We start from the raw sequence: 16,394 nt of genomic DNA on the forward strand, positions 1-16,394 counted from the left end.
AGATTAATACCACTTGTGAAGATAACCCGGCAATATTTTTTTGTATACACCGATATGATTCTCTCTTGACAAATGTTTGAAACACAAAAAAAAAAACAGTTCCACTGATATGTTTCAACAAGAATCGAGCTTAATAATAAGATGAAACACTATTACACTAATGATAATATGCAGTGTCTTTTATAATATCTACATTTCAATATGAAATTAAATGAAAGAAACGTTTCGAAGCTGAAAAAAAAATCCACCACGCTGTACCATGTTGTAATAAAATAAGATTCACATTTTTTGCGATTGAAAAAAAAAATTATACATGCACAAAAAGTGTATTCGCCAAACCAACCTTATTTTTTATAAATATGAATTGCGTGATATAATTAATCATAACGTTAATAAACAATTAGAGGGGATATTGTATTTTTCTATGTTCATAACATTATAGTATTATATATAAGTATTAATATTGTTCATTTGTTCATGTTGTAAATTATTCTATTACGATATTAATTTAAATTTAACACGTATTGGTGTTTGCTAACATAATACACTTAATTGCCAGAAACGGTTATTTTGTTTTTTTTAAAGTTATTATTCGAAATAAAAACAACCGACTCTTCTATATAATATATTATTATAAACTCAAGGGCTGTCATTGCCACACGAAGTATAACAAAATGGTTCGTGATTGCAATTAAGCGTCGATTACATTGAGCGAGTTTACAAGCTGATAGTTGGCAAATTCACTATCTGCTAGTAAACTCGCCTAGTGTAATCATGTTCACTAGCCAACTAGCAGATTGTTAACTATCCGCGAGTAAAGTTGAAAGCTGGTCTACTTTATTCGCTACTCGCTGGCGTTTATGGTTTCAGTGTCGACAAAATGTCGACGGAAATTGTACGTGCGGGTGTCATTATTTTAGCTAATGCTATCAAAAAGGAGTTAAAAAAAAAAGAAAAGCGGAAAAGGCAAAGAAATATATGGGTGAAACAATGGATAGGCAGACGCGAGATGTATGGTGCATCGAGCAGTTTACTGAAAGAGTTGAAGGACGAAGACGCTTCAGCTTATCGCAATATTTTGAGATTAGACTGTACCCATTTTGAAGATTTACTGAAGATGGTAGATGGAATGCTCAAAAAAGAAGATACAGTTATGAGAATGGCAATCCCAGTAATCACAAAACTTGAAGTAACACTACGTTATCTAGCAACTGGCGATTCTTTTAAGTCTCTGCAATACCTTTTTCGAGTTCCCGAATCGACTATATCGATATTTTTGCCTGAAGTGCTATCGGCGATTTCTTTCGTCCTTCGACCATTCATTGAGGTATGTAAAAATTAATTTAAAAATGCCATTTTAAAATAATTTCTATATTTCTTGTAATGTAAGATAAATTGACACAAGACTGAAATAAAAAAAATAATATTTGTATAACTAATACATTAGTATTTAAAATTTGTCTCAAATATTATATTACAAGTATTTAAGTAATATTCGAATACCACAAATTTTTTTTAGTAGTATTCTATATACTTTTTCAAATTGATTTTAAATACTACTCAAATATTTTTTTTAAGAATTTTTTTAAACAGTTGTAGGTAGTTACAGGTATAGGTATGCAAAATATATTAAATTACATTCTAAAAAAAATACATAAACCACTATAAATAGGTTAAGCCCCCCTTTACCATTGAAAATAATATATAAAACATGATTTTCAATTAATTTGCGAACTAAAACAGTACGTTTTTTTAAAGAAATGTATTTAATAAAAATATAGTTACAATATTTATATGTAAATATTTAGTATTACAGCGAACTTGGTCCAAATGTTTGAAACATAACCTGTTTTAAAACATCATCGTCATTTGAGGAGGTAGACAATGAATAGTCAGAAGATGGTGAAAATGGGACTGGTGAAAATGGAACATGACTTGCTTCTCGGGAATTTAAATTAACTGTAGGCTCCAAAGATGTTAGCTTAGAACGAATGATAGAATTCTGAATTTCCTGTTGTAGTAAAATTGCTTGTCGCTGCGGCAACTGACGAAGCTCGGCCGCCACAAACTTTCCGAACTGGTCATATGGCTTCTCCTCTGCTGCAGACTGTGCAATTTTGTCCAATTGCTGAATCGCGACTGATATTTCAGAATTTGAGTTTTCGTCGGATACTACTCGTTTTTTGACCCTTTTCACTGATGCTGCTGGTGGTCTCATTTCTGTTGATTGCTTCTCTTTGTGGAGTTCTTTTGGGCAGCTGCTTTCGTTGTTAGACACATCATATTCCGAGCAGTTTTGACCGTCCTCATCTGGCTCTATTTCTTCACTGTTTTGCGATAGCTCCTAGAAATAGTACAAAAATGATAATGCACAAATAAAGTAGATTTATTAAATAAATTTCGCAACGATGAGTTAATAAATAACATAATATATTACACATATATATTTATTTTTATAATATTTATTATTTATTAATAATATGTTAACTGATTTAATTTATTAATCTTATTATTTGCAGGTACCTAAAGTAGTTGATGAATGGAAAGAAATCGAAAATAAATTTTCCCAACGTTGGAATTTCCCTAGATGTGTCGGGGCCATTGATGGGAAACACGTAATTATCAAAAGACCTCCTTGTTCCGGTTCAACCTACTTTAATTACAAAAAAACCTATAGCATCATATTATTTGCCATGGTTGATGCCGATTATTGCTTTACTTATATTGACGTAGGTGGCAATGGACGCGCAAGTGACAGCGCAATATTTAGAGATAGTACTTTAAATATTGCAATGGAAAGTAATACTCTTGGAATACCTGACCATGCTGTTATTATTGGAGATGATGCATTCCCTTTAAGAACAAATCTTTTGAAACCTTATAGTAAAACTGGGCTAAGTGATATGGAAAAGGTATTTAATTATCGTCTTTCACGTGCCAGAAGAGTTGTTGAGAATGCTTTTGGCATACTTGCATGGAGATTCAGAATATTTTCAAGACCAATAGATTTAAAACCCGAAACTACTGATAAAGTAATTTGGGCAGCTTGCAGTCTTCATAATTGGTTACGAAAGACTGCTCCAGGAAATTACTTACCTTCACAAGCAGTAGATAGAGAGGATTTAAATACTGGAAATATAACACCTGGACTATGGAGGGAAAATGCAAACATTTTGCAACCTATTAATAATTTAGGCAGCAATAATTACAAACGTGCTGCTGAGGATGTCAGACGAGCATATGCTACCCACTTCATAGAAGAAAATCCTCTGCCGTGGCAGTGGGAGAAAGTTGGAATAACAATTTAAATAATAAATATAAAATGATCTGTTAATTATTATTAATTTATAAATACCTAAATATTCATTAAAAATAAAAATTTTTACTCACCAAATTTGATTTGCTATTTCTTGTACTCAAAACCTCTGACAAATAATTTGCTTCGTTAAACCAAGCAAGCTTTGGTGAATAAACTTCTTCGGTACCACTTCCACTTTTCTTGCTTTTTTCAATTTTGTGTAGTTCTTGTCTGTACACATCTTTAATGGATTTGATTCTAGCCTTCAATTGCTTTACATCCATTTCTCCAATTAACTGATTTTCATTAAGTTCATTATAAAAACGTTGGAAAATTTCATTTTTTAATTTTGTGTTGCAATAGTCTTTATCTTTTATATTCCATAACAAATGGTACTGTTGGTACACATTAAGAAATTGTATAATATTACTTGTGTTCCACTTCATTTTAACAGTAGTTACAAGCAGAAATGTCGATTAAAAATCGTAATATTAGTTTAATTAAAACGTAGGTACCTAATATTCACAACGGCAAACCGCCTCGGGGTAGTACACGTGGTTTTTACTCGCTAGCTAGTTGGCTACTGAGCGAGTAGTACACGTTTTGCGTGTAATCATTACAATCGCACTAGCCGACTAGTCCGCTTCTTAAATAGCCAACTATCAGCTTGTAAACTCGCTCAATGTAATCGACGCTTAACATAAAGTTCTGTGTGTGCGCGTATGTGTAAATTGAACAACCAGATCATCATGTAACTATATTTTTGATTTGAGTTGATGGTTTCAATTTGTTGACAATTCTCAAAACTCGCCTATGGCGTAGATAAGATTATGCCCAATACCGCAACAGGATTACATTTTATTAATACAATTTAAATTCATAATTATAATTCAATTTTGATTTTCGCTATTATAAAATAGCAAAACTACACTGGAGTATTGGAACAAATTTATAAATTTCCTGAAATATAATGAGCTTCAATAATGATCAATAGTAGCTGTATATTGTAGATACCTACGATTAAAAATTTACAACTAATCGATATTATTGGATCTACGAAAATTATATTATATAATATACAAGAAAATCGATATGTCGGTATCTATACACATTTAAATTAAAACTGTGAGCTGTTTCCTTGATTTATAATTTATATACGAATTTTTTTTACAAATTATAAAAAATGTACTGTGTAGAACATATTAAGTATATGTTTCTAAGCTATAGACAGTACTTTCTGTTACACCCTGTATATTATGTATGTCACACTCAGTACTCAGTGGAGGCGAACATTCTAAAAATATTAGGGTGGATTTGAGTATTTAAATCATTTCCTTTGAACTTCTCAATCCGGCTTAAGCCCGATAGTCTCGAAGTCTCTTTCTTTTTGATGTATCTACATATACATAACAGTCTGGTGTGATTGAATATATAGTTTATAGAGTATAAGTTGAGTAACGTAGTCGGTGGTTAAGTAAGGTTCTTACTATGATATTAGTTTTCCTGTGGGCTGTGGCCTGTGTGTAAACCCGAAAGATTACTTTTCTTACGGATACATTTTTCGTAGCTAGTTGGGATTTGAGCAAGTTTTTTATCAATAAAAATACACGTTTGATTTACAAATCTAAAATAAACTATAAATGTATATTTTGAATGATTGTAATTTACTATATAGAAATATCGGAATATGACTGTTAATAATTGTATGTTTGAGTTTGCTCTTGTTGATGATGGTAAATGTTGAACTACTGACTGCCATGTGTTATTTTAATAATAATTAATAATTTAGATGGAGACACGGAGTCGAAAATGTCGAGTGTATTTATTTCGTGTTCGTCAATTTTGTAGTGTGTATTCAGTGAATAATTTATACATAGGATATAACAATGTTATAGTAGTATGTGTACAATATATATTTATTGTTTACAATAAATAAAACTGATTTCTATTTTATCATTTCATCGGTGACATTTAGATGATTTTTAGCTGAATATTTGTACATATAGCAATAAGGCACTATAAAATATCAAACTAAAAGTGAATTTATACCCAAGCATTTAACATCTGGGCAAACAGATTAATATAGCATACATTTAGAAAGTACAAATGTATTTTTCTGCCGGCTGTCGTTCACTCAAAGTTCAACACAAATATGTTTGATACTTATTTAAATTTTAAAATACTAACAAAAACTAACTTTGTTTCAAAATATAGAATTAGAAATAGCCGGGTGATCATTGTTTTCAGAAATAGCACGCTCGATGTGCACAACTATTTTAGTTATACTGATCTTAAATGTGTTTTTTTTTTTTAATTTTAATAAATACCGAACCGTATAGTTGTGATTAACATCTAAATATTTAAGAATTTTTTTATAATCAATAAACATATACTTGAATTAACTTAAAACAGAATCGACTATACCTGCCCCTTCATCGAACCCGTAATTATATTTAACCTGCATAGTTTTATATGCATTTGACACAATCAAAAGCCGAAAATTACCGCAATGGGCTAGACATGTACGTACGATAACTATGGAAGGGAATCTTGTAGCAGGAAAAGAGCCACCCCTGAGAGACGTGTTTTTTGAGATGGAACGACGTAATTATAACAGATACGATGTCACTGACTTCATACAAGACAACAGGAGCAGCCAGTGGCGGCGCCAGGCATTTTTTCCAGGGAGGGCCAAAGGGAGGCCAACAGGGCCGTATTTAAGGGGTGGTTCGAAGGGGCAATAGCCCTCCCTGGAATATGTCAAGGGGCGCCAAAACTTTTACGGAGACTATAAAAAAGTTTTCGGAAAAATTATAAATTATATTAAAAATTAAAATATTATATTATAATACAAAATATTAAATATCAAGTAATTGACAATATTGTACAATATTGTTATTTGTTTCCCAATCTACAACCGCGGAATATTACTTCGGCCTCCGACTCCCGAGCGGCGAGCTCGGTCACGGCTGGTATTATTTATTTTTAGCCGTACGCCTGTATTTCCCATATCACTGCCACTGGTAAAACCATAGACACAGTATTTACGGTTTGCTAACCCTCCTAAAATACTATTAGACATGAGTAAATTTATAAAAGAAAAACAATTAGTTACAATTTTTCCATATGTTGATGTAGCTTTAAGAATGTTACTTTGTAATTTGGCCTCCAACTGTTCAACCGAAAGGTCTTTTTCTACACTCCGTAGAATAAAAAATGATTTAAGATCATCTATGTCTTCAGAAAGACTTAATAGTCTTGCAATTCTTAACATAGGAGCTACTCTTACAAAGAGCTTAAATTACTCAGACTTGATAAAATCATTTTCAGCAAAACAAGCAAGAAAAAAAAACTCAAGTAATGGTTTTATATATTAATATTAAAATGTATTTAATAGTATGTTATATATTTTATGTTTATTTTATATTTTATTAGTATATTACATATTATATTCTGTTATTTTTAACCTAGCAAGAAAAAAAAACTAAAGTAATGATTTTATATATTATATTGTATTTAATAATATGTTTATTTTATTAGTATATTACCTATATTCTGTTATTTTTTAATATATTAATAATATTTACCAGGCCATTGCAATTGCTTGTTTTTATTTTTCATTTTATTTATCTAAATACTAAATCCATATAACACAAATCCCTATAATTAGTATTAGTAGTATTACTCACCAACTAGTTTTAAATTGAATTATATGCAAAGTGGGAAGGCGCTAAAATTTTGTTGCCCACGGGCGCCAAAATCTTAAATACGGCCCTGGAGGCCAAGATATATTAGGGCAGGCACAGTCGCATGGTCGTAGGACATAAATTGAGGCAATGGGTAGGGTGTCCCCCACGATCCGAACTCAGTGAATATTGAATACCAGGAGTTTCGGATCGCAGGTAGGTTAGTTATTCCTGACATTCATATTTAAAAAGAATAGGTAATAAAATTAATAAAGATTAATATAGGTAATGTAATTAATAAAATAGTAAACTAATATGTTTTCTTAATTTAAGTAATATAATATTATATAACACATTACATATATATATTTAAAAATTATACAATTCAAAATAAGTATTTTAATAGATCATCATTCATCATAATATTCATGATCATCATAATATTCATGATCATCATCATAATTGAGCAGTTATTTTAAAATGATTCTACGATAGTTATGGGAATTTAAAAAAGTATTAATAATTTCATCTATATCTAGTAATTTAGCCTCACTTTTTTCTACTGATATAACACTCAATATAAATTGAAACTAAATTCGATAAACTATTGTCTAGCAAGGAGTTCCTTAAATAACTTTTCATTCGTTTCAAACATGAAAATGTACGTTCACAAGCAGATGAGGATATATGTATAGTTATGGCAATAGAACAAAGTTTAAACATTTCAGTAAAAGCTATTTGATATTCACATAAAAATGCATGAAAAATAAAAACATCTGTAATTTTTAATTTGAACTTTTCTTCATATACATTATAGATTTTTTGATGATTTTTAATTCAGCTTTTAAAGAATCTAAATCACACGAATAATGATTTGCTAAAGGTACAGTTAAATCATAATCAAAAAAATGGTTACCCTTTGAATTAAAGGCACTTCTTCCACACAAAATATCAGAATTATTATTAAACCGTTTATCTAATTCACTTATTATATTATCCAAAATACTGTATTTTTTAGACGACTCTAGTCCCTAGTTCTAAAATTAGATTCGTACTAAGATAATTGATAACCAAATAACCATTATAATATTATATAAATAACCATTTCCTCAACCGACACAAAATATAAGACGTAATAGTGTAATACGTAAACAATCTACAGTTGTGTACTTGTGTCTGTGTGACTGTGTGCGTACACTGTCGTGTACGTTGGTATAGGTTTGTAGAAAAACCAGACTTTGGCATTATACATATATTTTAAATTTTTAAAACTATTTACGTAATAATATTTGAAAATTTAAATTCAAACTTTCATGAAAATCGAAATTTCAAGGCGGGCCATAAGTTTTCAAGACGGGCCTGCCTTTGGCGCCGCCACTGGGAGCAGCTAATAAGGAAAATCGGAGGTTTTGATGTGTGATGGTCGATGATCGATTACATGCTAAGAAGAAAATGCATATACAATATATTGTATACAGAATGGATCTTTGATATTTTGATAGGGGGGCAGTGATGGACCTAGGATTTTGTTTGGGGGGGGGATATTTTTTTACATCAGTACAGGATAGACGTTACATTATAGCAGCTTTCACGGTTAACTTATAAATATAAAGTATAATATAATTAAATAATATAAGTATTAAATATTACAAAACAAAATCAGAAACCTGAATTTTTCGTGAATCATGATTTTAGTTTAGGTTAAAGTTTTACCTCACAATTATATTCTTACACATCTATTGGCCAAGGGAGGGCCCAGGCCTCTCTTGGTCACTTTGAATCTGTCACTGGGGGAGAGGGCACATATAAATTGTATAATTTTAATTTTAATTAATAGGTAGCTAAAAGGTTATAATTAGTAGGCTTGAAGGCCTAGTTCGGACAACTATTTGGCAAAATTTCTAATGGGCACCCGTAAGTTTCTGCCATGCCCAGGTTAGGGGCGGCGCCGCGGCGAACTCTCCTCTCCAGACAGCGTGAACTGCCCGAAAAGCAATGCCACTCATGACCTAAAGCTGTAAATCCTGTTTTATTAGTTTGAATACAAATCATGATTATAATAACTAATAGTTGGCAGTATTATATTCTTATTGATTGAATTTTTCATTTATATGATGATACTCATAGTTGCATAAAAAAATGATCGATATAAAATTGGCAGGGGCCCTGTGCCCCTCCCCTGAATCTTCCACTGATTGTATATTATTGAACCATTAATGGTATGAATATACACTCAATAATTAAAAGTTAATAAATAATATATTTCTCTTTTAAATTAGAAATCGACGGACTATAACTGAATTTGGTTCTTGAACAATATTAATTACAAATAGCATAATGAACAATTTGCCTATGAAAGATTCTAATGGCTATTATTACAATTTGATACTAATTTAACCAACTATCTGTATAAATAAATATTTTTAGTTAAATCATAACATTATTATGATTAATTTGAAGAAAAAAAATGTATAGCATTGTTTAATTTTTTTTTTTATGTCAGTATGTTTAAAGATATTATATTGGTTTTATAAAATATTTTTATGTGTTTTTAAATGAAAAGTAGCAAATAATGTAAATACAAATTTGAAATTACACTAAAATAAAATGCAGTAAAAAAGGTTCCTAGGACCAGAGATTTCAATCTCTTGAAATTGCAATATAGAACAGTAGTAGATTCAATTAGTATTTTTGTATATGGGTAGATCTAGCCATAAATAGTTATATTATATTTTATTTTTTTAGAAGAAAATGGATAGCATAATACTTTTTTTTTAACGAACAATTAAATCGATTTTTATCGCTTTTTAAATCGAATATAAAATAGAAATTAGATATTTATAATATACTTTACATTGTGTAAGTTTTTATCTACGTCTATCGTAATAACCATATATATATTCATGTTTTAAAGAAAAAAGGTATACAGGGTGTCTAGCGAGGATTTATCCATTACGATATCTCACGGAATAATGGAGATATCAAAATTCTGGTTTGATATTAAGATTCACAGGAATAAGAACTACAATTATTTAAATATTTAATTTATTTTAATGTTTTTGTAAAAATTTAAAAAAATATGTTTTTTATTTAATTATTTCCAAAAACATTAAAGATAGCGGCCATTTTGTAGAGTTTATTTTTCTGAAAATATTGACGTTTCAAAATTTTATTTTCATTAATTTCTTGATTTTAAATATTTTTTTCTAGTTTTGAAGAAATAAAATATAATTATAATTATTAGGAACGCGGAAAGTATTCGGCGCCGTATGGGAATGCGCGTCACATGTTTAATAAGTTATTAATAATAACATTACAGTGTTAAGTAATTCGCAATTTTTCTCGAAACTAAAAAATTATTAAAAATCAGGAAATTAATGAAAATAAAATTTTGAAACGTCAATATTTTTAGAAAAATAAACTCTATAAAATGGCTATCTTTAATTTTTTTGGAAATAATTTATAAATATATTTTTTTAACTTTTTTACCAAAACATTAAAATAAACTAAAATATAAAACAATTTTATTTCTTATCCCTATGAGTTTTATTACCTACAAAACCAGAATTTCTATATCATCATTATTTCTGGAGATATCGCGATGGGTAAATCCTCACGGGACACTCTGTATATGTATACATATCAAGAAAACATCTACCTATTAATATTTTATATAAATTCAAAGCATTTTTAGGTCAAACAAAATAACTATAATGACCTTTAAGAGTAACCAGATGTCTAACCTAACCTATTATATGTATCTTACTAACGTTGTATACTGCTGTGTAAAGGTATGCGGAGCATTTTTTTTTTTTTTTTGTAAATAATTAAATATATATATATATAATATAGACCCTATATCGATATAATTATTGTACACGCAAGATACACAAAAAAAGCTAAAAATATTTTACTCCAAACACACACACATATACTTTAGAATAAAACAAAAATATATAATAAAATTATTTTTACGATTTCAATTAATCCTACATTAATTAAATGTTGCTTCATAAATTAATATTTCAACATCGTACATTACTTTTCAATCACATACAGTGAAAATTTTTAAGTATTATAATAATAACCATTTACGACAATAATAATTGTTTAAACTTGCGAGGAAGTTCTAACCATCAAACTATGTCCTTCTATTGTTCGTAATTTTTAAGCTAACATAATCCTTAAATACACTGGATCACCTATATGAAATACTTGATCATGAAAACCCCACTAAATAATAACTTTCTTAAGAATAATCCAACTGTATAACTCAGGGGTAACCAATTAATATTTTCCGCGGACTACATTAAGAATTCAGAAAATTCTCGCGAGCCATAAAATTTCAAAGTACATAATATTTATTATAATATGCCGGTCGTCCAAAAATATTTTATTTCTAAATAAAAAAATATACACTTATTAATTATTTAACTAAATATAATTAAACTATTGGCTTTTTCTCTCAGTCTGCGGGCCGCCATTTAGTGACCCCTGGTATAACTTATCTAATTCTATTTTCTTTTAGATTCTGAACGAAGTGATGAATGTATTGATTTTACAATGATGTGTGTGTGTTTTTTTTTTTGTGTGTGTCTGTGTACAACATAACTAGTCGAAATAATGCTTCAATTTCAAACTTCGGGGGTGGTTTCCGATGTAAAACTGAATATCCTTGGTGCATTATACACCAAATGTTTATGTTAGTGTTATCTATATATAGTTTAATTTTCAAAATATTTTGACTTTATTTAAGTTATTTATAGACTGCTGAAATTTTCGATTTTTATGAAAATTTTTTTTTGTGTCGGTAAAAAAATTTTAGATGACCAAAAAAACTTGAAAATTTAATACAAGGTTCCTTATGAGTTGTTCTTATTGTAGCTAAAAAAATTAAAAATCGTTAGTCACAATTTTTTTTTTTATAAGCGTTTATAGTTCAAATTTTTACGAAATCTGTCGAAAACGCGAAAATTTTCAAGTAATTTTGAAGTTTAAAAATCATAAAACTTTTTGTGTTTATAACTAAGGATTAAAAATACAACACTAAGTTTTTCATAAGTTTTCCTTCAAGTTGCTATAGAGAGAACTTGAAGCATCATTATAAGACAAATTTTAAGTGCGATTGAATTTTAAATTTTTATGAAATCAGGTATATGTATATTGTATATCTATATGATAATATAAAGTATTATGAATTATGATAACTATACATGCAATGTTTTTGGAAAAATTGATTAACCATGCCTTATGCAAAATGCGTCCTAATTGAAAAATAAAATATTTGTTTCAAAATAGAATATATGACAATATTTAAATATAATATATCCTAGACTGACAAATCATCTCCGTTCAGAATCGTTTTTCGTATACAATGATACCTATCATTGCATTCAAATTTAACCTACCCTAGTATGAGGTCCACCCCGCCCCCTAATGTACAGTAGAGCGACATCCACTTACCCGCTTTTAGATTCTGAACGGAGTGATGAATATATTGATTTTACAATGACTGTATACAGCATAACTAGTCGAAATAATGCTTCAATTTCAAACTTTGGGGGTGATTACCGATGGAAAAGTGAAAATCCTTGGTGCATTGTAGAGGTCAAAAGTAAACATTTTCCAACAGTTTTCAAAAAAATCGAGAAAAACAAAAAAAAAAGTGACAGAAAAACGGGAATTTTTACGCAAAACCAGTTTTCGACCAAATCGATTTTTTTTTAATGGTTGTAATTCAAAAATTAATCACTGTAAATACTTGAAATTTTCACCAAATGTTTATGTTAGTGTTATCTATATAAATTTTAATTTTCAAAAATTTTTGACTTTTTTTGAGTTATTTATAGACCACTGAAATTTACAATTTTTTTTTGAAGTGTCGATAAAATTTTTTTGGCCTTATCAAAATACTTGAAAATTTAATACAAAGTTCCTCATAAGTTATTCATAAGTGAATGAAAAATTATAAGAATACATAGCCACAATTTTTTTTTATTAGCATTTGAAGTTCAAATATTGACAAAAATTCGTCAAAACCATGAATATTTTTTTTTTGTGTTTGTCATTACGTTTTGGGCCAGTAAAAATGCTTCTACTTTTAACTTTAGTACCTTGTTAAATCAGAAAGTTAATCTAGTTGATACTTTGGGGGATCAAAAGTAAAAAATTCTTAATATTTTTCTAAATAATTGGGATAAACAAACTAAAAATTAACGGAAAAACAGGAAATTCTACGTACAATCAGTTTTCGACAAAATCGATTTTGATTTTTGATGTAACTTTAAAACGAATGACCATTTTATTGATACATGTAATTTTCACCGAATGTTAATAAAATTGCTATTAACATATTATTACAATAGCAGTTGAAAATAAAAGAAATTCATAGTTACAATTTTTTTTTATAAGCATTCAAAGTTTGAATTTTGACAAAATACGTAAAAATCACAAAAATTCACAAATTATTTTAAGCTAGAAATTAATAAAAAATTTTCTTTTTCAAACTAAGATTTAAAAATTTAGTATAAGATTCTTTACAAGTTTTTAAATCTTTATCACAAAAAAATGTCCACCGGAAATGTAAATTAAATTTTTATAAGCATTTGAATTTCAAATATTGACAAAAATTCGTTAAAACCATGAATATTTGCGAATTATTTTGTAGTTCAAAATTCATGATATTGTTTGTATTTTTATCTAAGGTTATAAAATTCAACAATAAGTTTTCCATAATCTTTGCTTCAATTAGCTATAGAGAAAATTTGAAGCGTCATTATAGGAAAAATGTTTTGAGCGTTTAAGTTTTAAATTTTTATGAATTCGCGTAATGATAACGATTTATCCTCAAACCAGGTATATCTATAATAATATAAGGTATTATGAATTATGATAACTGCATGATAACTACACTAATTGATTAACCATGCCATATGCAAAATGCGTCTTAATTGAAAAATCAAATATTTGTTTCAAAATAGAATATATGACAATATTTAAATATAATATATCCTAGAATGACAAATCATCTCCGTTCAGAATCGTTTTTCGTATACAATGATACCTATCATTGCATTCAAATTTAATCCCATCCATTACAGTAACCTACTGTACAGCAGAGCGACATCCACGACTTACCCGCTTTTTTATTTTTTACTTATGTTGTGTCCTTTTTTATACCTTTTATTACATACTTAAGGTAATCATATTGTAACAATTATAATATGTTACATGATACTTAAGTACGTATATATGTATATGTACTACACGTCTAGTGTAGACGATCTACACACTTAACATTATGTACGATTAACTGCTGACCAATACAATAATATTAACACACACTCCTCATAATTGTAAGGCCTATGGTCAATACACACCATGTATGAAGTAAGTTAGTTCACTGTGTACCTTAGACCTCAACACTCAATAAATATCGAACTCCTTATAACTATACGATGGGTACAGTCAAATAGTTGGATAGAATATAATTCATATAGCTTGTGAGTATTATTATTTGTAAATGTTTAATCTATAATAAAACTTAATGATAACTGAAACGGAATCCTAGTTATTTAAATATATTTAAGATCCTGTTATATACATAATATATATATATATATATAACATCTTATTATATATAACTTATCTACCCCTGACTACGGTAATTATATCTATAGAGTCCTACGACTCTCACTGGATATCTTATATTATTTAACTGGTCGTTCCCCGACCACGTTACAATATTATAATATCATAATGTAATCCAATAACCTTAGTTATTGAGTTTTTAATAATTAAATAATAATAATATATAACTACCTAATATAAGTAAAATAACAATCTACACACAGTCAGTCGTAGTTATTATCGTTATTATTACCTATATAATAACCGTATATTATAAAATATTATTCGCGTGTGCGTGTCGTCGTCGTTAATTTGAAATATGCAAACATGACTTGTCGTCTGTCGATATGTTAATGTGTGTAAGCACTACGTATAGTGCGTATAAAATTGAGATCTCGATGGTCCGTTTGCCATGTGTGTTCGCAAGGGATTATATTCTACAAAAAAATACATCGACGTGTTAATCGCCATATACGATTAGGATTCTAAATTATATGTATAAAAAAATCGCCTCAGGTCGCACGCGCCACACAGCACAAATCGCTTGTAGCAAAATACACTCTCGTGGGACATCGTTATAATATTATAATTTCGGTCTCGTCTTGACAGCCTGCCAAATCTATTTTTCCGTCTAACATACCACAGCCGAATTGTTTAGGACTGTCATAATACTCATAATATTATATATTATAGTACATTTTTATTCGTGTATATACTGTATACGTATATTATAGTAGGTATAGTGTTATTGATCGAAAAAATGCAATTAAAAAAGTCACCTAATGATATTATAATATGATATATTTACTTCCGATTTACCTACGGATACTATAAATTGTACAACCCATAAACGCATATATACGGGCGATTTGCATTAAACATCGACCAAAATGTTATTATTGTAATAATTTGAAATGTCCAACAATATATTATAATATTATTGTCATGAATTATTATACACCTAATTACTATATAATAGTAGAATTTAATTTAATTTTTGAATTTGATTTTTTTTTACCGACAAATCTCATTTTTAATTGTGCACAACCGTTACCTACCGTCCTACGATATTATTGTTTGAATAATTAGTTTAAATTAATTTTTTTTTTAAATCGATGTATCGAATTTTTCATTTTATACTGCTTTTGCTCATACATATTATAATATAATAAATAGGTATCTCCTGTACAATTCACAGAGTACTTTTAAAATCATTTTAATAGCGTATCGAAGTGAAATGATTTGTCTATTGGCAAACTGATTTATCGTAATAGAAATAATTTAGTACATACAATTCTGAGCGAAGAGTGTCCAATTCGTAATACTTTCTACTGCAATAATTTATTATCTATAAAAATTCGAAAACCTAAAAATTGGTTTACTAAACCAATTAAAATTTATTTATCTGTTGAGGTCAGTACCTCGTAAATCGTACATCGTAATAGGACGTGCTAATACTATACTTATACAGAGTGTATATCGGGTTGTTTCGCACAAACTTAAAGAATAATCTAATGTCAGTGAAATGAAACGAAATTGAAAGCGATTTCAAGATTTGCAAAAATATACTTATAGTATTTATCTCAGGTTTAAGTATTTTACACATATATTTAAAGGTAAATCAGCATTAGTTTTTTAATTTCTTTAAAAAGTCCTCACATTTTTATGTTACTAAAAAATTAATTTACACACACAAGTTTCGTAGTTGTGATCCCTTAAAAACTCCGAATTGACAAAATACTAAATAAGATTTCGATTCCACTCTGATCTGAGATTAATCT

General features: G+C 28.8%; 3 protein-coding genes across 5 annotated transcripts in view; 1 reads left to right on the top strand and 2 right to left on the bottom strand.

Moving 5' to 3' along the window:
- The window catches only part of LOC107163348 (serine/threonine-protein kinase NIM1-like), a 60,406-nt gene that overhangs the window by 41,472 nt on the left and 2,540 nt on the right, over positions 1–16,394 (bottom strand). The gene's annotated exons all lie outside the window — the stretch shown is intronic.
- Positions 1–16,394, top strand: part of LOC149059043 (uncharacterized) — a 55,611-nt gene that overhangs the window by 18,059 nt on the left and 21,158 nt on the right. The window contains exon 1 of one of the 2 annotated variants that reach the window (XR_016190068.1): positions 14,368–14,486. The exons of the other annotated variant lie outside the window; for it this stretch is intronic. The gene's annotated coding sequence lies outside the window, so the exon portion shown is untranslated. Of the gene's footprint in view, positions 1–14,367; positions 14,487–16,394 lie in introns of those variants that run through there. 2 annotated transcript variants of the gene reach the window in all.
- On the bottom strand, positions 1,172–4,931 carry LOC149059044 (uncharacterized). Its single transcript, XM_089220041.1, has 2 exons — positions 3,391–4,931; positions 1,172–2,344 (listed from the first exon to the last, which is right to left on the bottom strand). Exons 1-2 carry the CDS (start codon positions 3,742–3,744, stop codon positions 1,811–1,813), a joined length of 888 nt encoding a protein of 295 aa, XP_089076167.1. The 5' UTR covers positions 3,745–4,931; the 3' UTR covers positions 1,172–1,810.

Source organism: Diuraphis noxia, unplaced genomic scaffold, assembly GCF_037042655.1.
Source record: "Diuraphis noxia isolate RWA-SAM2 unplaced genomic scaffold, SU_Dnox_SAM2 contig0002, whole genome shotgun sequence".
In the NCBI taxonomy this organism is placed as follows: domain Eukaryota; kingdom Metazoa; phylum Arthropoda; class Insecta; order Hemiptera; family Aphididae; genus Diuraphis; species Diuraphis noxia.